A 20,587-nucleotide genomic window follows, 5' to 3' on the forward strand; every position below is an offset into this window, starting at 1 on the left:
TTAATCTGGAAAATGCAGAAATCCTATGAGCCAGCAATCCCACTCCTAGGCCTGTACCCTAAAGAAACATGTGTACCTCAGGAGTTGTGTACAAGAATGTTTGTAGCAGGGGCGCCTGGGTCGCTCAGTCGGTTAAGCGCGTCAGACTGACTCAGGTCATGATCTTGCAGTTCGTGAGTTCCAGGCCTGTGACCGGCTCAGATTCTGTGTCTCTCTGCCCCTGCCTCTCACTCTCTGACTCTCAAAAATAAATAACCATAAAAAAAAAAATTTTTCATTGCACTGTAATGGAAAGCCATTGGTAAATTGTTTTCATACTGTGAAGTATATAGAGAAGTTAAAAAACTAGATATAGAAGTATTGATGTGGCTGAAACTGATAGAATTGAGTAGAAAAGAGGTTGAAGAATATATGTAGCGGTACTAATGATACAGTGTTAAAGCTTGCGGAAAAAAATACTATGGATGGCTTGAGGATGTGTATCTAGTAGAAACAATAAGTACCAAATTCAGGAGAGTAGGTATCTCTTTGGGGAAGGGTCGCAACATGAGAGATGTACAGGGGCTTTCTATTGTGCTTTTTTTCCCCTTAAATTGTGGTAGGCACCCACGTATTTATGTCAATTTACACAAAAAATAGGAACTATGTATTGAGTACCTATCACTGGAGAGAACTTGGGAGAACTTTATGCTTTTGCATTCAAATATTGTAGATCTGTGTACATATTAAATATTTCGTTTTAAAACTTTTAGTGAGAAGAAATATGAGAGAGTAAAACTTCAACTTTTAATTTTATTTTTGAAACTTCAATTTTAAAATGGTAAAGGTGGTCTCTGGAAAATCACCCAAAAGCAGTAAAGAGATGGAAAAGCCCCTTTGTCCGAGAAAACTGGAAGATTTTTGAAACCGCTAAGTAGAAACCGCAAAAGAGTAACAGTTTAAAAGTATAGGGTATAGGCAGAAGCGCATCGCAAGGTTTTAAGATGAAGATTCTTTTACGCCCCATCCACCCGCCATTTCATCGCACTGCTGGTTACAGGAGTTATCTTGGTTTTAAACTGTCTGAAGGACTTAATGAAAAGATGCAATGAACACTGCCTGTTTTAGGTGTTCAACCCACCTTCCGACTGGAAAATGTACATTCAGGTGCTGAACGGTTAAGAAACAAACGGTGAACCCTATTTCCATTTCTCGAAGAGACTCAATTACAAAGACAACACCGACGAAGGTGGCAAGCCCCGCCCCCACTCAGACTGGGGCGGGGCGAGGGAGTGAGGCGATATAGGTCTGGCGAGGGTGCGCCCAGGAGCTTCACACTGCGAGTAGCGGGGGAAGCATAGCCGAGAACTTGTAAAGGCAACGACAGGGGGCGACCCTACTTGATCTGCGCAAGCAGCAGCACAACCCAAAACCTACCAACGACCGCGATCCTCCCACTACCTGCCCGAAGGCGCCTGCGCGCTGAAAAACCTCGCCCTTGGAGTCACCTGTTGCTTCGTCACGCCCACCTCGTGTTGCGCATGCGTAAAGCGCGCCTTACGGGCCACGGAGTCACGTGTGAGGGCGCGAGCCGTCTCCCGCAGAGTCGCTTCCTGTCACGGCAGCAGCCACTGCTGCCGCGGCCGCCCGGGGGCCGCGGGAGCCCTGGGCGGTGCCGGGTGGATAAGGCCCGGGCAGGTTTTGGATCCGCCGCGAGGTATGCAGTGTACCTGCCCCTCGGCGAGGGGAGATACCGGGCGGCGGGGGAGATGGAGGCGCTGGGGCAGGGCAGGGCTGCGCATCCTGCCGCGTCGGAGTAGGGTCCCTCGGCTTCGTCTCCCCTGCGCCTTCCGCTATCTGCTTCTCTCCCGAGCCCCGGCCCAGCATCGACGGCCCCACCCGATGCCCTGGAGCCGCAGACTCGGCATGTCTGACTGACTTGGTCTCTTCTCCGAGTCCGCTCACTCCGTGCCCTCCGCTCAGGTGACCGCCCGCCATTCACCTAAGTTAGTGAACTCTGACGCCTGGACTCACCCTGAGGGCCCCCATCCCGTGTGCCCACATCCAGTTAACGTCGGAGCCCCGTTAATTTTACTCTCTGACTGTGGAATCCATCCGCTTCTCTGCCTCCCGTGTTCCCTTTGCTCACCTCTTTTGCTGGGACCGTTGCGAGATGCTCCGTACCGAGAAGGCTTCCAGCCTCCATTCTCCCTCCTACCTCTTCCCCTCTGTAGCCAGAGGGAGGTTTCTAAATCGCTGACCTGGTCCCTTCACCTCCGCTGCCCCCAGGATAATGCTGAACGTCCTTTAGGCTTAAAGGTTTTTCTGTTTTGCTCCTTGTACAGATTTTCAGCTTCGCTTATACCCTTTCTTGGCACACACTTTATGCCCCAGTAGGTCTTTAGCTTTCTTGTGCAGGCCAAACTGTTTCTTTCTCACCTTGGAACCACTGTCAGGTTGTTCGCTCTGTTTGGAATCCCATATCCCTTGCCCACCTCCTACTTTTTCATGACTCAGCACAAACATCACTTTCTCCAAGATGCCTTTTCTGTTTGTGCTGGGTAAGTGGCCACTTCTGGGGATTCAGGGTCCCTGGAGAAGCCCTGTGTGGTTTTTGTCCACTGAAGAGGCCGTCCCCACCATGATTCATTCCTGCTCTCCCAGTGTCCAGCAAGATTCTTTCACATACTCCTGTGAAAGGTTGTGAGATCTCTGAATCAGAATGCTGAGTCAGATTTCTCTAGAGCAGAATGTCGCCTGGAACTTTGTGTGGTGATGAAAATATTCAGTGTTGGTGCTGGCCAGTGGTAGCTAGTAGCTGAAGAACTGGACTTTAAATTGTATTTAATGTAAAGTTAAAAGTCATATACGGCTACCATGTTTGGCACAGCTTTAGAGACTTTCTGAATCCTACCCAGCTTGTACCAGCCCTGTCCCTGAATCTGCTTTCCTGTGCCACTCCCTCTCACTCTACCTCTCTGGTTTAATCCAGATTGGTGAATCAGTTGAGTAAGTTTTACTGAGTCCACACTCCCCACTTAAACCCATTAACAGGTGGGTCCTATCTCTTCTGTCTCCCGTGTTGCTTGCTTCATTGCTATGATTCCAGCATTAATATTTCATCCTTTGGTGTTAAACATTGCCTTTTTTCTCTGGGAGTTTATTAACCACACCTTACAAACAGGTTGCGTTATTGGAGGTGGGGCTTATGGGGTGCTTTGGTCTGAGTCTCTTCCTCTCCCCACCAGACAGGTATCTAGGCTGTCAAGATGCCGGGGCCACGAGCTCGGAAAGGCCCTCAGGCCAGTGGCCAGGGTGTGGCAGCTGCAAAGCAGGTATGGACACAGCCTCCTCACTCCTCTGCCTGAGGTGGAGGGTCTCTAGACAGCTTGGGCAAACTGGCTCACCTGTTTGGCTTCCCCTTTAGTGCAGAGACTTTGAGCAGTTCTTCCTGGAGTTGGCAGAGACCCTGTGACGAGGCCCTGCCACCCACCTGTGGGAGATGAAGCCTGAACTCTGCTGTGTTTCAACCCAGGCATCCTGCCATCTGTCTCCATATGAGTGATCTGGAGGGTTCAGGAACCACCAAATTTAGGGTGTTCTGATGGGGGTGTCAGCACTGTTATGGGTTTCTCATTTAGCGCCATGATTTTGCTTGCTAGCCAAGGATACCGGGGCTTGAGGACTGTGCCACTGGGAGAGCTGCGCTGCTTAGGGACACAGGGCTGTGACCCAGGTGGGAGACTGAGAAGTCTATTTTCTGCTCCCTTTATTTCTTCTGGGTCCAAGTCCTGAAACTTCTTAGTTCGTTTTTATTGTCTTAACAGAGGCGAGTAAGGGAGGTTGTGTGATAAAGAGCATAGACTCAAGTCACAAGACCTTTATTTTTAAATTCTAGGTCTGCCACTTACAAGGCTGTCTCAGTTTCATCTGAACATGGAGATAAAAATAGGACTACCTTTTCCTAGAGTAGACAAATTCATAGAGACAGAAAGTAGAATGGTGAGGGACAGGGGGAGGGGGAAAAGGGGAGTTGTTTAATAAGATGGAAAGAGTTCTGTGGATGGATGATGGTGATGGTAGCACAACACTGTGAATGGGCTTAATGCCACTCACTTGCACACTTGAAAATGGTTAAGATGAGGGGTGCCTGGCTGGTCAGTGGAGCAGGTAGCTCTTGATCTCGGGATCCTGAGTTCAAGCCCCATGTTGGGTGTAAAGCTTACTTTAAAAAAAATTTTGGTTATGGCGATAATTTTTATGTTGCATTATGTTTTACCACAATTAAAACAGGACCTACTACTCAGGATTGTGAGACTTAAATAATCATGTAGAGTGCTAAGTACAATGCCTGGCAGCCAGTGCTGTTATGCTGTGAGTAATAATAATGGCAGTGTAGTCTTACTGGGTTCTTTATAGTCACCAGGAAGATGATTTTCCCAAAGGCTAATGTTTCAGGCCTCAGTTTCCCTATCTGCACATTGGGCCTCACACATAGTGAAGGAGTGACTGATTGCCTGAGACAGGCTCTGGGGCTGGGCCTCATTGTGTGGTTCTTAAGAACCCTTCTCTGCTCTCAGCTGGGGCTCTTTGTGGAGTTCAGCCCTGAGGACATGCTGCTGGGGATGGAGGAGACTGAAGATGACGGGGACCTGGAGGCTGAACTGCTGGCCCTCACTGGGGAAGCAGGGGTCACAGGCAGGAAGCCAGCACCCAAGGAGCCGGGTGAGTTTGTGTCATTGGGCTGGGACCACATGGGCTCAGACAGGTAGAGAGTTTCTCTCCTCACACCTGGTAGGAGCCCGTTAGTTTTCTTGGTCCTTCTGATAGCTCTTCTGCAGCATTCCCACCAAGAGGCCATCTTGCCCTGTGTGAAGGGAAGCTCACTCCTCTCACTGCCCACCCCCCCACCCCCCATTGTGGACAGTCAGCAGTCTGATTCTCAGACTGACTCAGGTCTCTGTCTTAGCCCTAGCCAGGGTGCAGTATAGAGGAGGGGCTCAGCATGGATTGCATTGGGCACATAATAAATGCACAAAAATTGTGTCAAATGAGTTAGTAGATGGTTAGATGAGCCTGGGTATGAATCATCACTCTGCCACTTACTAGGATTGCACTGTTAGGAAGATTAACATTGGTTTTATTATCAATTCATTCCTATAAAATGGAGATTGTATTATTTATCCTGAATAATTGTTGTGAAGCTTCAAGGGATGTTAAAAATCTTACATATGTGAAAGGTGTAGTTGGGAGAATAGATGGACATCTCTGTGAGTAACTACAAGACAAAAATGCCAAGAAGGGAGCAGCTTATTGCTTGTTGGAGGACTCAGGAAGCTTTCCCAGCTGAGGGTCTTTTGAGCTGGGTCATAAAGGAAGAACGGGAATTTTCCAGGTGGGACTTTGACTGTGGAAGGGAAGGAGGATTTCTACCTGGGTGTGTCTTCTGTCACAGTGGATTGAAGACACTCCTCATGGACTTTTTCTGAGTTGCCCTGACCCTCTGTGACTCTCTTCCCTCAGCCCCCCTGCCTATGGCCCACATCGAGAAGTTGGCTGCAGACTGTATGCAGGAGGAGGAGGAGGAGGAGGAGGAGGAAGGGCTGGAGGAGGATGCAGACTTGCTGGTGCGTCTGTCAGGCTTGCTTCTGAGGGCTCTGTGGTCAAGCCTGTGGAATGGGCCTGGGGTTTGTCTCATGTGTTCTCATGTTGAGTGAGTGCCTTGCCCTTCTTGGGCCCATTTTCCTAACTACCTTGTAAGACTGATCCCCTTTGGTGTGTGGTCTGAACTGTGCATTTGGGGATTTTCAGATTTGGAGTGTTCACTGTTTTTAAGGCTCTCCTTGGTCATATTAATGGTAAAAAGGACTTTTAGGCACAGTGACTGATATTGGGAAACACTGCTGCAGGGAGAGGGCCCTTTATTCTCATACCCTATCATGGGTATGGCCATGAGACACCCAGGCTCCTGAGACTTGTGTCTCCCCAGACTGAGCTGCAGGAGGTGCTGGGTGCAGATGAGGAGTCTGGGCCACTGGATGATGATAAGACAGCCAGCCCAGGTGGCTCTGAGGAGGAGAAGGGACCAGAAAACTTTGAACCTCCAGGGCAGACAGCTCTACTAACAGCTTCAGTCCCAGCAGCTCAGGTAGGTTCTGGAGGGATCTTGTGTGCCTTTGATGCCCTTCCGTATCTGTGTATAACACGCATGTAGCATGGCTTGCATAGGAAGGCTGCAATAACCCTTTCCAGGGCCCTCCAGCAGCTGCCCCAAGCGGAGACAAAGCCTGAGAAACTGCTTGGTGGCTGGCCAGCCTCAAAGGCCTCTCTGTTCTCCCAGACCACCCCCTACAGCCATTTCCTGGCTTCCACAGATTGTCCAAGGCCTCTGTGTTTGCTTCTGATATGGCCTCTGGCCTCTCCAGTGAGTCTTCGCCTCGTACCTTGAGGCTTTTAGGCTCTTCCTTCTCCTTGAATCCAAGAGCTCCATTTTCTGGGGCAGCTTCCTTGCAGGGAGGGAGCAGCAAGGGCCTAGCTGGCCCTGGAGTGGCCATGCCCTGAACTGAAGTATCTACAGGCTGAAGGGCCTCGGGGGCTGCAGGCTCTTCTGGAGGATCGGATCCGCAACTACCGGGAGGCTGCAGCCAGTGCCAAGGAGGCAGGTGAAGCAGCCAAAGCCAGGCGCTGTGAGCGAGGCCTAAAGGTGGGTTGGGCCTTGCCAGAGAGCAGGGCTTTGTGGAGGGGGGCAGAGGACAGTGGGTAAAGCAGCAAGAGGGGAGGCCTCCCCACCAGCCTTATGGACGTGAAGGATTCTTGGCCTGTCTTCAAGCAGGGTTCAGGCTAAGATGGCTGGCTGGATTTCTGGGTTTTCTGTCTCAGACTCTGGAGTCCCAGTTGGCTGCTGTGAGAAAAGGCAGGAAGATCAGTGAGGATGAGATTCCACCTCCAGTGGCTTTGGGCAAGAGACAGCTGGCTGCTCAGGAAACAGCTGACAGGAGCTCTGAGGCAGATGCCCCAGCTCCGTGCACCATGGAGCCAGGTATTGGAGACCTTCAAGTCCTGTCCTAGTTTCCAGTCAGAGCCTATGGCCCACCTCCCCATCCTGCCACTGTCCATTGTCATCAGATGCACCTTCTCTGAAAGGTTCTCAGGCCAGCCAGACCTGTAGGCAGTAGGCACTGGGAACCCAGGATATGCACCTTCTTTGACCCTCATGCGCCCTCTGTGGGCTTTTTGTTTCTTAATAGACAACCCCTGCCAGCCTGAGACAAGCCTCTTCGGCAGTCCTGGCATTTCTGCGCCACCTGATTCAGACCCAGACCCACAGGCCCTATTGTCGGCCCGACAGAGAGAGTACAAATTGGCTGCTCTGAATGCTAAGCGAGCTGGAGACCTAGACCGTGCCCGAGAGCTCATGAGGATTGGGAAAGTATGACGTCTAACTCAGAGGATCTGTGTTCAAGCCCTTGTTTCATATAGGGCCACAGTGACCGGGGTGTGAGGGGTGGGTCAGGAGGTTGGGGTTCAGCCCAGGGTTTCCCTGGCTTTATGCCCACACCTGCTTTTCCTACTATAGAGATTTGGTGCAGTCCTGGAGGCCCTGGAGAAGGGGCAGCCCGTGGACCTGAGTGCCATACCCCCACCACCTGACGGTCAGTATGGGGCCAGTGGGGTGGGGCCTGCTCAAGCTGAGGTTGGGAGGGATTTCAGGACTGGGGCTGCCCAGGGACCCCCCATTTACACCTCTACTTTGGGTCCCCAGACCTGAAGCCCCTCCCACAGGCTTCCAAGGCCCTCACAGCACCCTCAGTTGTACCCCCAGCAGTGGAGCGAGTGCAGCCGGTGATGGCCCCTGACACTCCAGCAGCCCCAGGTAGGATGGGATGGTGGGACTGTGGAGTGGGGACCTGGAGAGAGGAAGCAGAACTGATGCCATCTCCTGTATCCTTCAAGTGGTCCCTGCTGAGCCACAGACGGTGCTGGATGCCCTGCAGCAGAGACTGAACAAGTACCGTGAGGCAGGCATTCAGGCCCGGGGCAGTGGGGATGAACGCAAGGCCCGGATGCATGAGCGCATTGCCAAGGTGGGCCCACAGCTGCACAACTCCTGCCCTGTGTCAGCCTTCTGTTGTTGCAGTTAGCCCTGGTCTTTGAGTCTCCGTCTATCCGTCTCTTTCTGGACTTCCGACTGCCTCTGGGGTCTTTTTCCTTCTTGGACTGCTTTCAGTTTTCCTCTCCCTGTGTGGGGCCTGCAGACTGCTGCCCACTGTAAGTCCCTCCCTTCCTTCCCTTGCAGCAATATCAAGATGCCATTCGAGCACACCGGGCAGGACGGAGAGTTGACTTTGCGGAGTTGCCTGTTCCTCCAGGTGAGTGGGGCTTGGCCTAGGGGCTGTTTGAGGAGGTTTCTGAGAAAGAAAGGGGGGGAAAAGGAAATGATTTCTCCTGTATCTGACTCTACTCTGTAGAAGCCACCTATCCCAATAATGGCCAGGAAGACCCAGCCAAGGCCCACAGCAGCCTGTGCTTCCCCTATCCTCTCCCAGCTGTCTTTTTCTTCCACAGGATTCCCCCCTATTCCTGGCCTGGAGCCTATTATGGGCACTGAGGAGGATGTAGTGGCAGCTACTTTAGCAGCTGCCCAGAAACTGGCTTCCTCAGAGGATACAGCCCCAGCAGAGGAAAATGAGGATGAGGATGAGGTTTGGCTGAGGACCTGGGACTTCCAGGGGATGGTGGGGGGAAATCCCAGATGAGGGATAAACCCAGAACCTGTTGTTGTTCATACTAACAACCCTGGGGAGGTAGGTATGCTTTTAACCCAGCTAGGAGTTAACAGAGCTAGATTCAAACCAGGCTCTTTCTGACTCCAGAGCCCTGGTTCAGTCCACATTACCCTGCTGTTTTCTACTGGGGAGGTTTTGAGGCTGCTTCCAGCTCTGGGATTCCCATGAAGGGAAGCTATGCAATTCAGGTTACATAGCAAGTTAGTGCAGCCTTAGGAAGACAGCCTGGGTGGGGAACAGATTCCCTGTGACAGCTTCCTGGGAACCTGCAGGATAAACCCCCAGCCCAGGCCCCAGTGGCCAAGAAGCCAGCGCAGCCTATGGTCCCTTCATTCCGTGCCCTGCCAGAGACCAAGGCCTCAAGTTCTAAGGAAACACTGAGTCCCTCCGGTGAGTTGGGGAGAAGAGGGATCGAGGGGTGAAGGCTGTAGTAAGGGACAGGCATGGTTCCAACTATTATCCCTCACCCTTCAGTGTGCGAGCAGCTGGCATTGCTAGAGGCACGGAAACTGCAATACCAGCGGGCAGCCCTGCATGCCAAGCGTGCCCAGGACCTAGAGCAAGCCAAAGCCCGTCTGCGGGTAGCCAAATGCCTTGAAGCTCAGATCACCCAGGTACGAGCTGGGCGACCTGTGGACCTCTCGAAGGTGAGTCTCACCTGGTTAAGCAGCTGGACTTCTCAGGCAGAGGAGGCATTGGCAGGCTTGACGGGCAGGGCTGTGAATGAAGCAGCTGCTTGGAAGGGATGGGATGCAGATAGGATGTGGTGACATCTGGGAAAGAGCTTGTTGCTTATGCCGCTCTACCCAATGGCCCTAAGAGAGACCAGGGAAGGCTAGATGGGCTGCCTGTGGTCAGAGGTGATGAGGCATGGCAAGGGTAGTGGAAAGCAGAGTATTGCAGCAGCGTGAGATTGAATGGGAGGCAGTGAGTTCCCATCACTGGAGGTTAGTAGAAACTAGAGAAACATTTCATTTGGATTCTGCATTTGTTAGACTCAGTAGAGGAATAATCTGACTCTTGGGGCCCCTGAGGGGCCTTGTGACCTGGGCAGGTCCCTTCACCCTTGACGGATGAGGAGGGTGACTTTATCCTCATTCACCATGAAGACCTGCGACTTTCCCAGAAGGCTGAGGAAGTATATGCCCAGCTACAAAAAATGCTTCTGGAGCAACAGGAGGTCAGTGAACTGTTTGTCTGTCTTCCCTGTTCAGTGCCCACAGCCTCCTTTGGGGTAAGGTATAGGGCCCAGATCCATATTCTAGTTCTTCCACTTACTGGTTGTGTGACCATGTGTAAAATATAGATGAGAGGAGGAAACTTTTAAGGGAGATGAATATACATGTATATTTTTGTATGGGTATATCTGAACTGTGTCTTTAAGTGTGCTTGTGAAGTGATGTTTCTATTGGGTTTTGAAGGAAAAATAGGAGTTTGCTAAGTGAATTTTGGGAAATGCCTATTCCCAGAAAAGGAAATAGCAGAAACTTAGAACAATGTGTGGAACTTGCAAACAGTGGCCTTGGATACAGTAGGTGTTGGGAGAAGGGGTGAGGCTACAGAAGGTTGGAACTTTCAGAAGTCAGGCTTCAAATGCCAACCGAGACAGCCCCACTATGGGCTCTGCAGTCACTCTGGGCCCTTATTTTCAGAAGTGTCTGCTATTCTCCAAGCAGTTCATGCACCAGGGCAATGTGGCCGAGACTACACGGTAAGTGCAAGGCCTTGGGGGGGCTTATTGGGTGGGAAGGAGAAAGTGAGCCCTACAATACTGACATGCCCATCCATCCCTATCAGGTTTGAGAAACTCGCTCAGGACCGTAAGAAGCAGCTTGAGATCCTGCAGCTGGCCCAGGCCCAGGGCCTTGACCCTCCAGGCCACCACTTTGAGTTGAAGACATTCCAGACTGTGAGGTGCCAAAAGCCCAAGGGAGACAGTGGCTCCATGCAGGAGTAGGACAAGAGACTGGAGACATAGACCCCTATAGTGAGGCTTTCAGGCTTGGCCTGGCCATAGGCACTGGGGCTGGGGGAAGTGGGTTTAGCTACCTGCCTGTGAGAAGCTCAGAGCTGGGTCGTGGCTGTGGAGGGAACTCTGGACTGGAGGTCATGTAAGTCTGAGGTCTGTATTTCAGCTCTGCCACTGTTAGCCCAGACAAACTTTGCTTCCCTGGGCCTGCTGTCCTAACTACCTCCCCACTGGGCAGGCAACAGGCACTGGAAGAGGGGACCTTTTCCTGCCACCTTCCTTCATTTTGTGCTCTCTCCTTGCTTCTTGGCTATAGGATCTTCTCAGAACTTAACAGCACAGAAATGCATCTGATCATTGTCCGGGGAATGAACCTCCCAGCCCCTTCAGGTAGCCCAAGAACCACCCTTACTCCAGGCTGTTGCCCAGATACTTCATCCCCAGTCAATAGAGAGGCACTGGCTTACCCTCCATATCAAACACTAGTCTCCGTGGTACTCCTTCTGACCCTGACTCTCATTTCTCCTTCATAGGGGTGACTCCTGATGACTTGGATGCTTTTGTGCGGTTTGAATTCCACTATCCTAACTCGGTGAGGTTCAGGTAGAGGTAGGATCCCTGACCCCTATCTTCCATTTCCGGACCCTGTGCTCAATTTCTCTGCATGGGAGGTCTGGCTACAGTGAGAGGTTTGAAGAGCCTTGGAAGTATTCTTCACAGTGGACAGTCACTTCCCTTAACACTTAGCCTACAGTTCTTTGCCCTACACAGCTGTTTTTTCAAGCTGTCCTGACCTCTCCCATCTTACTGCTTTAGGACCAGGCTCAAAAAAGCAAAACAGCTGTGGTGAAGAACACAAACTCTCCAGGTGAGGACCACTTTCTCTTCCCTCTTGTTCTCCGATAGGTGTGCAGCACTTTTGGTTTCAGAGTGTTTTCAGATCTGTTAGTTGGTTTACTCAACTTGGGACATAAAGGCAGTTGGGGAAATTGAGGCTCAGAGAGGTATAGAGACTTGCCTAGGGCCCCAGAGCAAGGAGGTGGTGGAAAGGAGACTTGAATCCCATTTTGGTATAATCTGTGTCTAATAAAACTACAAAAATTGTCCGAGTGGACTTCTAAGGCCAGGACCTAAACATTTGCTCTACCACTCTCTGATGCAGTCCCTTTGAATTGCAGGCAGGGGGAGGGGAGGCCAACTCTGGACCTCTGTTTCCACTTCCTCAGGAAATCCCTGGGAGCCCAAGCCACTTCTTGTCTTCTCCCATTCTTGCAGAATTTGATCAGCTGTTCAAACTAAATATTAACCGAAACCACCGGGGCTTCAGGAGGGTGATCCAAAGCAAAGGAATCAAGTTTGAAATCTTCCACAAAGGGTGAGGCCAGGGTCAGGTACATTGCCAAGATGGGTTGGGCGAAAGGAAGGGCTTCTGTTGCTGCCCCTACTGCTATTCAGTCTTCCTGCAGTGGGCACAGCCAGCTCATTCCTGCTTCCCCTGCTCTTCCCAGTCCAATACCCTGCTGATTCTTGGTTCCCCAGATCGTTCTTCAGAAGTGACAAGCTGGTTGGCACAGCCCACCTGAAGCTGGAGCGGCTAGAGAATGAGTGTGAGATCAGAGAGATTGTGGAGGTAGGTTGGGCAAACCAGACCACTTGGCAAATAAGAACCAACATTCACTGAAAATCACTCCCTCCTGTAGGTTTTTTTGTGCCCATTATTGAAAGAATATCCACAGATGTGCTGTAGACTAGGTGCTATTCCCATTTCACAAATATAGAGATTCAGAGGGTTTGAGAAAATTTCATAGCATCACAGGAAGCAGTGATAGTCTTTCCACAATACTCGGAGTCACCTAAACTCCCAGATATGTGGATTAGAGGGCTCTTGAGGGGTCTGATCATTGCTGTCAACTTGGCATACATAAATTTCTAGGTTTTAGGAGGCAGAGTTGTGGGTGGGGCATTTATCTAGCCAGCGTGAACAAGTGGAACAGGCTCTGGACATAAAGTTGATACGGAAGTTCCAGATTGGGGACCCACCAGAACGCAGCTAGTCTGCGTTTAGGAATTGGCTCCAGACACCTCCTTAACCTTATGTGAACTTATGTGAATTTCAAAGGCAGGGACTCTGAGAGCTTATCTCTGACAGGTGAGGAAACTAAGGTCCAGTGACAAGGGTGTTCCATTAAGTACATATATTGTGTCTCTGGCAGACCTCAGCCCAGATCCTTGCTGATGCCTTTGTAGGGAGAGGCTTTTCCCCACTACAGTGTGCCTGACCTCACTCCCTGCCTGTTTGGGGGGACCAGGGAGGGATGTTCTTAAGCAGGGTCTGCTCTGTGTTGGCCACACTGCAGGCAGACTTCTTGAGCCTGTAGTCCTTTGTACTCCAGCAGCCCAGGCCCCTGCCTAGAAGGAAGGAAGCAGTGTAGTGGGTAGAAAGGAACTCTTGGCCTGGGTTCTAGTCCTGGCCTTGCCACATGGTGGTTTTGTAGCCTTACCATTCACTTCTTTCTGAGCCATCTGTGAAGTATGGGTTTGGGCTTAGTGGTTTTCAGGCTGTAGCATGAAGCCAGAGCCTTTTTTCCAGAAATTGCCGTGAGGAAACTGGGCAGAACTCTGGGTTTCTCATCTGTACTTTAGAGCATTGACAATTCTTTGGATTTACATGTGACTTTTTGTAAGACTTACCTAAAACCACCAAAAAGCAGAAGGGCAGGGTTGTCATGGAGACTCTTGTGTTGACACCGCAGGACACTTGAGCTCCTTTTTTTCCTGGCCTATGAGCATAGGGAGTGGTCTGCTCCCAGCCCCTGGCCCATCTCACTCACCATCTCCCTCTGTGATCCTCACAGGTCCTGGATGGAAGGAAGCCCACTGGGGGCAAGCTGGAGGTGAAAGTGAGGCTGCGGGAGCCTCTGAGTGGCCAGGATATGCAGATGGTAACTGAGAACTGGCTGGTCCTGGAGCCCAGAGGCCTTTAAGGTGGGCAGCGATCTAAGTCCTCAAACTTCTGCCCTCAGAGACCCTTCAGTACTCCTCTCCTATCTGGGGAGAAGACCTAGGAATTTCTCATCTGTGGGGACCAGGAGGCAAAACTGTTGGGTAGGGCTTAGGCTGAGTTTCTTACGATCCTCAAGAGAACTGGGAAGGGAAGTTATTAACCTTCCAAGGTCTGTCACAGGCAATTTTTTCTAAACTCTGCATATTCACTGCAGTTTAGACTTACTACGTATGTTTTGTGCCCTTGTGCAGGAGACTGTCAGTATTGAGAGAGGACTCAGGCCAGCAACTGTGTGCAGGAGCACACTTTTCCCAGCTTTGCTGGCTACAGAAGCCTTTGTACATAGTAAGGAAGATGCTGCTACTCGAGCACCAAAGATCTGTTAAGTATGTGCATTAGTGACCACACAGTGTGGTCTTACCTGTTGCTGGCCCCTCCCTGAGCCTCTATGAAAGCAGACTGGATTCCAGGAGTCCCCTCACCCTTCCCCTGCCTCCCCCTCTGGCTGGGAGAAGGCAAGGATAGCCTCATCACCCTTTAACCTGTGTTTAGCAAGTGTATAGCTTACCACAGCTCCCAGTTGCACCATTTCTGAATGTGCCTTTAAAAGATTTAACTAAGGGATGGGAGAACTTGAGGATGATCAGGAAGCCCCCCGCCTAGGGTGCAGGCAGAATTCCGTGACTCCTGCTTGGTCAGTGGCAGCCTATCCCACATGACTCCCTTTACCCCAACTGTGCCAGTGCCTTGGTTCCTGACTGCTGCTGCACTAGCCTCCCTGCTTCCCAGAGCTCTGTGGAGGAGGGAAGTTACATTCGGGAATGTGTGGTGGGAAGTAAGGGTGAGGAGGGATCTCGAGTTTGGTCCATGCACCTAAGACTAAACGACTGTTAACTGGAAGAAAAAAAAATACATATATATATATATGTAATTTTATGTAGGTGTTTTTATTTAAGAAAACTAGGTCTAATTCATTATAGGGGTTTTACACTCTATATGCAGAGTAGTCATCAAAGTCTTAAATAAGAGCCCTATTCCCTGTCACTTTTAAAGCCAGAGTGGCAGTAACATTTGTTAACTGACAAACTGCTGCTAAGGCTTCCTCTTTTGAGAGAGGGCAAGGGGAAGCCTTATGTCTTCTGAGGATCAGAGAGAGGAATCCCTTAGTTCCTTCCCAAGAGATCCTTCTTTGGCTTTTTCTAAATGGATGGAGACAATGGAGGGATTTGTAGATTACAATAGATTTAATATTCAAAACTGCAATATTCTGCATTTCTTAGAAATCTCCCCCTTTTTTGAAGCATTAACTTAGGTTCAAGAAAGCATTCCTCCAGATTTTTTAAAGGCTGTGAGTGAAGCAGATACATTCAGCTTACTGGTTGCTATAGTATTGCGTAAGCACAGCTCAGGGATTGAGCTTTTATGTGTCTTTTTCCAGGTTAGGGCTGGACCATGCTTCCTTTCCTTAGAAGACTGTAGCTGTTAGTGGATAACAGAACAGGAATGACAAATGACTTCTTCTAAAAGCTTTCTGGCCAGTCTTACCTATGTGTGCACTACCAACATTTCCACAGATGTGAGATTTAACACTTAATTGCAGTCACATCTGTGCATCAAACAAGCAGTAATCTAGAATGAAAGGGTTGTTGGCCTTCATAAGGTGACCAAGGGCAAAGAGGGGTGGTCAGGAGGGTTCCTGACCCAACCTCGTCTTCCCCCTAAGGGTTTGCACCCAACGTGGTGCTAAGAGGGCCACATGGACAGCTGTGGCTGTTTATCCTCAAAGGTTTCAACAACCAGCCCTAGGAATTTTTAAAATCAGGCCTCTGCTGGAAATGCCCTATTCCAATGTGACAGGAACTTTTCTGTGCCTCAAAGATTTCCTTTCACAACCTGTTCAACTTCAGTCTGTTTCATTGCCCTTTGCTTTTGGAAAACAGAACCTCCAGGCCAAAGGCAGCAAGACAAAGCCGCCCACTGGGTTTGGAAACTGAGATTCTTAAAAGGTCTTTGTTGCAGCCAAGGCATGCAGGGATCATTGGTAGTGGGAGGAGCCTACTCAGCCTCCTTGTCCCAAGATTTGTCCTAATGTAACAACCAAACATCAGAGATCAGTGATTCTTGGGCAGTTGGGAACCAACCACAGCCCAAGTAGCTTTACATTTTAAATTCTCTATCTAGTGCAAGACCTGCTTTCTTCAGAATTACTGAACAAAATATGGAATAAATTTTTTTTTAGAAATTTCTTATTAAAGGGCAAAATATTTTGTGACTTTAACATTACTTTCCCTTTCTTATAGCACCATTGTGAAACCTGCATAATTACTTCCAAATTCTGAGCATGTTTTCTAAATGTTTCTGGCCAGCTCCAAAAAGATCTTGTCCCTTAAGTAAAGATAGCTCCTTTCAGGATGAGACTGGTAGAGCCAGGGAACTTGCACCTGGTCCAGCTTCCCAAGCTCTAAACTGGGCATTATCATTCCTGCTCTACTCTTTCTTTATCAGTCCCTAAAAATCTCATTACATTATTAAAATAGAAGCCACTACCACAAACATGTTATAGAAACAATGTTCAGATTCCTTAATGATTAAAACACATTAGATGCAAAAATTATTCCCCAGTGATTAGTTATGATAGAAGTAAATCCATTTGGAAATTTGGGGCCCACCAGCATCAAGAACCACTGTGGATAATGGAAAACACTAGATGCAAAGTTTCTGTAGCCCTGGAGACCAGCAAGTGCTCAGAAAGTGTTAATAAAAATACTTGGAGAAATTACATTGCTTGGCATTTCATTAAGAATTCAATAATTTTGAAAAATTTGGTAAGTTACCAGAATGACAATTCTTTTTTTTCCTTACAAGGATCTATCTCATTCTTTATATTCTAGAAAATTTTTACTTACTTAGAAATGTGAGGGTTTAACCCTCCACTTGATAGAATTCTTCTACAATATATAAAGATAAAACAAGGGAAGAAAGTAAACTAACTTTGATTACGCTCAGTTCCACAAGATGATTTTACTAAACATAAAAGATTTTATATAGTTGAGAACAGACTTGACCCTGCAGGTCCAGAGCTTGTCTTTTAGTGGGAGAATTCAAAAGCTTGTACTGATCCAGAAAAAATAGATAAAACTGCAAAATGTACTGAGCAGGAAGAAAGATCAACTTCTTTTTTTTAACATTTTATTTGAGAGAAAGGGAGACATAGAATCTGAAACAGGCTCCAGGTTCTGAGCTATCAGCACAGAGCCTGACATGGGGCTCAAACCCACGAACCATGAGATCATGACCTGAGCCGAAGTTAGATGCTTAACTGACTGAGCCACCCAGGCGCCCCAAAAAGATCAACTTCTATAGGAAAATTGAACCAGCTCCTGTAGAAGCTCTAAACTTCTCAGGTGTAGGTAGACCATGCTGGATGTTATACCCAAAATACCTGCCCCTACTGTTTCCTTCCTATCAAGTTTAGTGGGTGGTGGTTCTAGGGCTCAGTCTTTGCAAACTGGTGTGCTGTGGGCACCAACTGTTTTTGTCTTAGAAGTTTTGAGTCCCTTTGAATCTATGGGGAAGGTCACAATCAGAGATCTCTGCAGCTACCATCAATAAAACTTATGGAGAAACAGACATAGAATGTGGATCCCCACCACCATGGAAGAGGAATAAACCTAGCTAAACACACTCAAATGGCCAGGCTCCTAGGCTTCTGTTTGGAAAACTGCTCTAATTGCCAAGTGCTAAACCCAACTTTAGCTGCTGGGGAGAAACCTCTCCCTGTTCCAGAGGCCTGCATGAACTTCTAATGTATTCTTAGAGCTATATTTTTAGTGCAGAGGGACTGACTCCTGCCTCTGGCTTGGCTAGAACTTCAAGAAGATGGCAGTAACAAAGGAGTTGCCCTAGACCACTATTTTTCAAATTGAGTTGCAAAATCCATTTGATCTGTGACTAAAAAAATTTTTAACAAAAGAGTAATTGGAGCGTATCACATATATCAAGGGTAAACCTAACCTTGGATTCTAATACCACTCCCAGTAAAAGAAACCGTGGCTCCGAAGGTGAGGCAGGGTAAGCTAAAGATGAGCTGGAGCAAGCATCTTCTTAGGCTAGAAAAAGAAATGTTCAAAAACATGGTGGGAGCATATAACAGGGATGTAGGAGCTAGCCTGAAGGGGCTCACTGGCCAAAGCTGAGCACCAAAATAATGAGAACCACTCAAAAAGTGATCCATGAGTCCATAATGAAAATTAATGAATAAATAGGAAAGAAGGAAGAGCTTTTGCTTATAGATGACCAAGTGTAACTGCTAAAGGTAGAGTGCTAGAACTGAGAAACCATTCTGTAGCCATCAGTGGATGCTAAATCTAAGGGGAGATTTTTGATAAAATATTTATATGATCTGAAAATGTCTTTACACATATTGGTTGTTCATTCCAAGAGGAAAAACAGTGGAGAAACTGCACAGAACCCTGACCAGGTGATCAAAATTTACCATCAATGAGCAGAACAGATCCCACATGACCCTAGATGTGAGGCCCTAAAAAAGGACACAGCAACTCAGGATTCTGGCCAAGAATTCATAAAATTCATCTCATAATTATGAGAAAACACCAAACAAATGAGGCATTTTCTATTAAAAAATGGGGTGGAGGATCCTATACTCACCAAAAACATCAATGACACAAAGTAGCTCAGAAAAGCTACTTGCTGAGTCTGATCCTAGACTGGAAGCTTTACTGCAGGGAAAAAGGCTATGAAGGGCATGGCTGGAGAGGTGCTAGGTTCAAGTGTCCTATTAATGTTAAATTAGCTGAAATTGCAGTTATGCAGTAAGATGTCCTTGTTTGTAGAAAATGAACATTATTTAGGGGTAAAGGACTATGATATATGTAACTTGCTCTCAGATGTCTTAATTTTTTATGGAGAGAGAAGGATAAAGCAATTATGACAAAATGTTATTAATATGTGAACAGGTGAATCTAGGTAAAGCATACATAGGTTTTTTTTTTATACTTGCAACTTTCCTGGAAGTTTATTTCTCAATTTTTTTTTTTTTTTTTTTTTAGAAACGTCTAGTATATAACTAAAAATGTCTTGAGTGTATTCTGTTTCCACAGAAAGACTCAGTTCAGTACCTGCCATTCACTCGGGCAGATCTTGAGTAATCCTGAACTTGGCTCTGCTATCCAAGTGACCTCATTTACAGAGTCGTCTTTCCTTGGATAGAAGAGATAATCCGCTGGGTCTTTGATTCACTTCAGTGGATAATCTGGTAAAAAACAAATAGAAATCTATGTGTGAATTCTACTTGAAGTCACTGTGATGTAACTGGGACAAAATCAGTGCAATTCTCCCTTTTATATCAATTCTGTACAAAGAATGCAAGACCAATGCTTCATTTTTTATTTCCCCTCTGCCCTCCCAACCCCGTCCTTGGTGATGGTTGTACCCATTTGTGCATTTCTGAGCACAAGACCATAAGTATATCTTAAAACAGGAGCAGAATTTTTGTCTAAACAGTAACGGAAGGGGATTAGCGGCAAGGATAGCATAAACTTGTGCAGTAACAGAAGCTGCCCAGGTCTTCTTGGTGGACAATGCATAGAAGACTCAGAATTATGGAACATCTGTCCCCCCGACTACCCTTTCCCACCCTGGCCCCAAGCCCCCACTCCCACCCCACCCCCCGTTTAATAGTGTTAACAAAAGCTTAATCTTCCAGTTCTAAAGTGCAAATGATTTGGGTATGACTGCTGTTGCAACAGGTCTGAACAGAAAAACAATGGAGTCCTCTGTCTATGCGATGTTTTCCAGAATATAAAAGATGAGTTCCATGACGATGGGGCCCTCACTGAGCTGGCAGGCCCCTCCATGGATCACCGGCACCAAAGCGCTGTCCAGATCGTTCATGTACTGTGAGGGAAGGGGCTGGCCATTGCTCCCTGCTTGATAGCCAACCTAGAGTGCAGAGAGAAGGGGATGATAGGTTACTGGACAGAGAAGGCCTGTTGAGAGGGCTGAGGGCCAAGGAGGATGAGCTGGAAAAGAGAGGTCTTTCTTGGCCATCGGCTAGACATACAGCAATCAGCACAAGGTTCTCCTTCTCTTCCCTGAATTGTCGTTTATTCATCCTGACCTTGACCTTGCCACTTGGTAGCTGTGAGACTTGGACAAGACACTTAACCTGTTAAGGCCTTAGTTTCCCAGGAAAAGGTAGAGGGTTGGGGGAAGCATAGAGAGGTATGGAATATCAGAAACAATACCTAAATCTTTGGTTGTGGAAATTAAAATTAAAAATATATAAGGTACAACTAGCTCCCTAACAGAAACTGAACGTTTGTTCTCCCATCCATCTGTTCACCCATAGACCATTTTCTGAGCACCTACACACATAGGGATTCAAAGATGAGTAACAGGACCCCTGCCCTCAAGAGGCAGCAAAAAGGCCTGTTTCATGTAAGGTAATTCTCCATCCAAGTTATCAGTATCATTTGAGAAAGGACTAGGATACTTCATTCATATTACCCTGATATGCTTATTAGTACCACATTAGGCAAGACCTTAAGTGGAAAATACATACGTTGATTGAAGACTAGTCAGGAAGTGGAGCTAGACACATAACCTTTCACATTTTCCCTGATAGTGACACAACTCTGCCTTAGAGCATTAGTGGGATATGTCACAACAATCCAAAATCCAAACTAAACAGAGATTAGAGTTCAAGGCCACAGGAGAGAGACACTGGGACAAGGCTCGAGGGGGGCGGGGGGGCGGCGGGGTATGGACTGTTACCACAGATAGCATACAAAAACATGAAGTAAACTAGGAAGGGAAGCCTGGCCACAG

The 20,587-nt window shown here is 48.1% G+C and overlaps 2 protein-coding genes across 9 annotated transcripts in view; one reads left to right on the plus strand and one right to left on the minus strand.

The window, feature by feature from the left end:
- The first annotated feature begins 1,568 nt into the window (after window positions 1–1,568).
- On the plus strand, window positions 1,569–14,665 carry CC2D1B (coiled-coil and C2 domain containing 1B). Of its 6 annotated transcripts, none has more exons than XM_039238420.1 (25): window positions 1,569–1,696; window positions 3,228–3,314; window positions 4,560–4,704; window positions 5,503–5,606; window positions 5,969–6,127; window positions 6,557–6,682; window positions 6,859–7,018; window positions 7,227–7,408; window positions 7,556–7,631; window positions 7,742–7,852; window positions 7,933–8,063; window positions 8,276–8,348; window positions 8,545–8,681; window positions 9,038–9,155; window positions 9,240–9,412; window positions 9,820–9,945; window positions 10,418–10,476; window positions 10,563–10,679; window positions 11,051–11,124; window positions 11,268–11,326; window positions 11,551–11,602; window positions 12,010–12,109; window positions 12,274–12,364; window positions 13,590–13,719; window positions 13,990–14,665. In XM_039238420.1, the coding sequence occupies exons 2-24, from the start codon at window positions 3,249–3,251 to the stop codon at window positions 13,716–13,718; spliced, it is 2,568 nt and encodes an 855-aa protein (XP_039094351.1). In that variant the 5' UTR covers window positions 1,569–1,696; window positions 3,228–3,248; the 3' UTR covers window position 13,719; window positions 13,990–14,665. The 6 variants fall into 6 exon arrangements, with proteins under 6 accessions (XP_039094351.1, XP_039094360.1, XP_039094376.1 ...); XM_039238429.1 differs by lacking the exon at window positions 1,569–1,696 and adding an exon at window positions 1,731–1,962; XM_039238445.1 differs by lacking the exon at window positions 1,569–1,696 and adding an exon at window positions 3,407–3,514 and having other exon boundaries at window positions 3,229–3,314.
- Window positions 14,666–19,121: 4,456 nt separating this feature from the next.
- ZFYVE9 (zinc finger FYVE-type containing 9) overlaps window positions 19,122–20,587 on the minus strand; it is a 150,558-nt gene continuing 149,092 nt past the window's right edge. For all 3 annotated transcript variants that reach the window (XM_039238548.1, XM_039238544.1, XM_039238535.1), the window contains one exon: window positions 19,122–19,699. In XM_039238548.1, the coding sequence (XP_039094479.1) occupies window positions 19,538–19,699 (162 nt within the window). In that variant the 3' untranslated portion in view covers window positions 19,122–19,537. The remainder of the gene's footprint in view (window positions 19,700–20,587) is intronic.

The sequence above is a fragment of the Hyaena hyaena genome, unplaced genomic scaffold, assembly GCF_003009895.1.
Source record: "Hyaena hyaena isolate Hyena2069 unplaced genomic scaffold, ASM300989v1 scaffold_5, whole genome shotgun sequence".
In the NCBI taxonomy this organism is placed as follows: domain Eukaryota; kingdom Metazoa; phylum Chordata; class Mammalia; order Carnivora; family Hyaenidae; genus Hyaena; species Hyaena hyaena.

Coding starts and splice junctions, on each gene's coding strand:
- CC2D1B (XM_039238414.1), top strand. CDS start 4,410: ATGATTTTCCCAAAGGCTAATGTTTCAGGCCTCAGTTTCCCTATCTGC. Junction 8,064..8,275: donor TGCATGAGCGCATTGCCAAG/GTGGGCCCACAG, acceptor CTTCCCTTGCAG/CAATATCAAGATGCCATTCG. Junction 12,110..12,273: donor TTTGAAATCTTCCACAAAGG/GTGAGGCCAGGG, acceptor TTGGTTCCCCAG/ATCGTTCTTCAGAAGTGACA.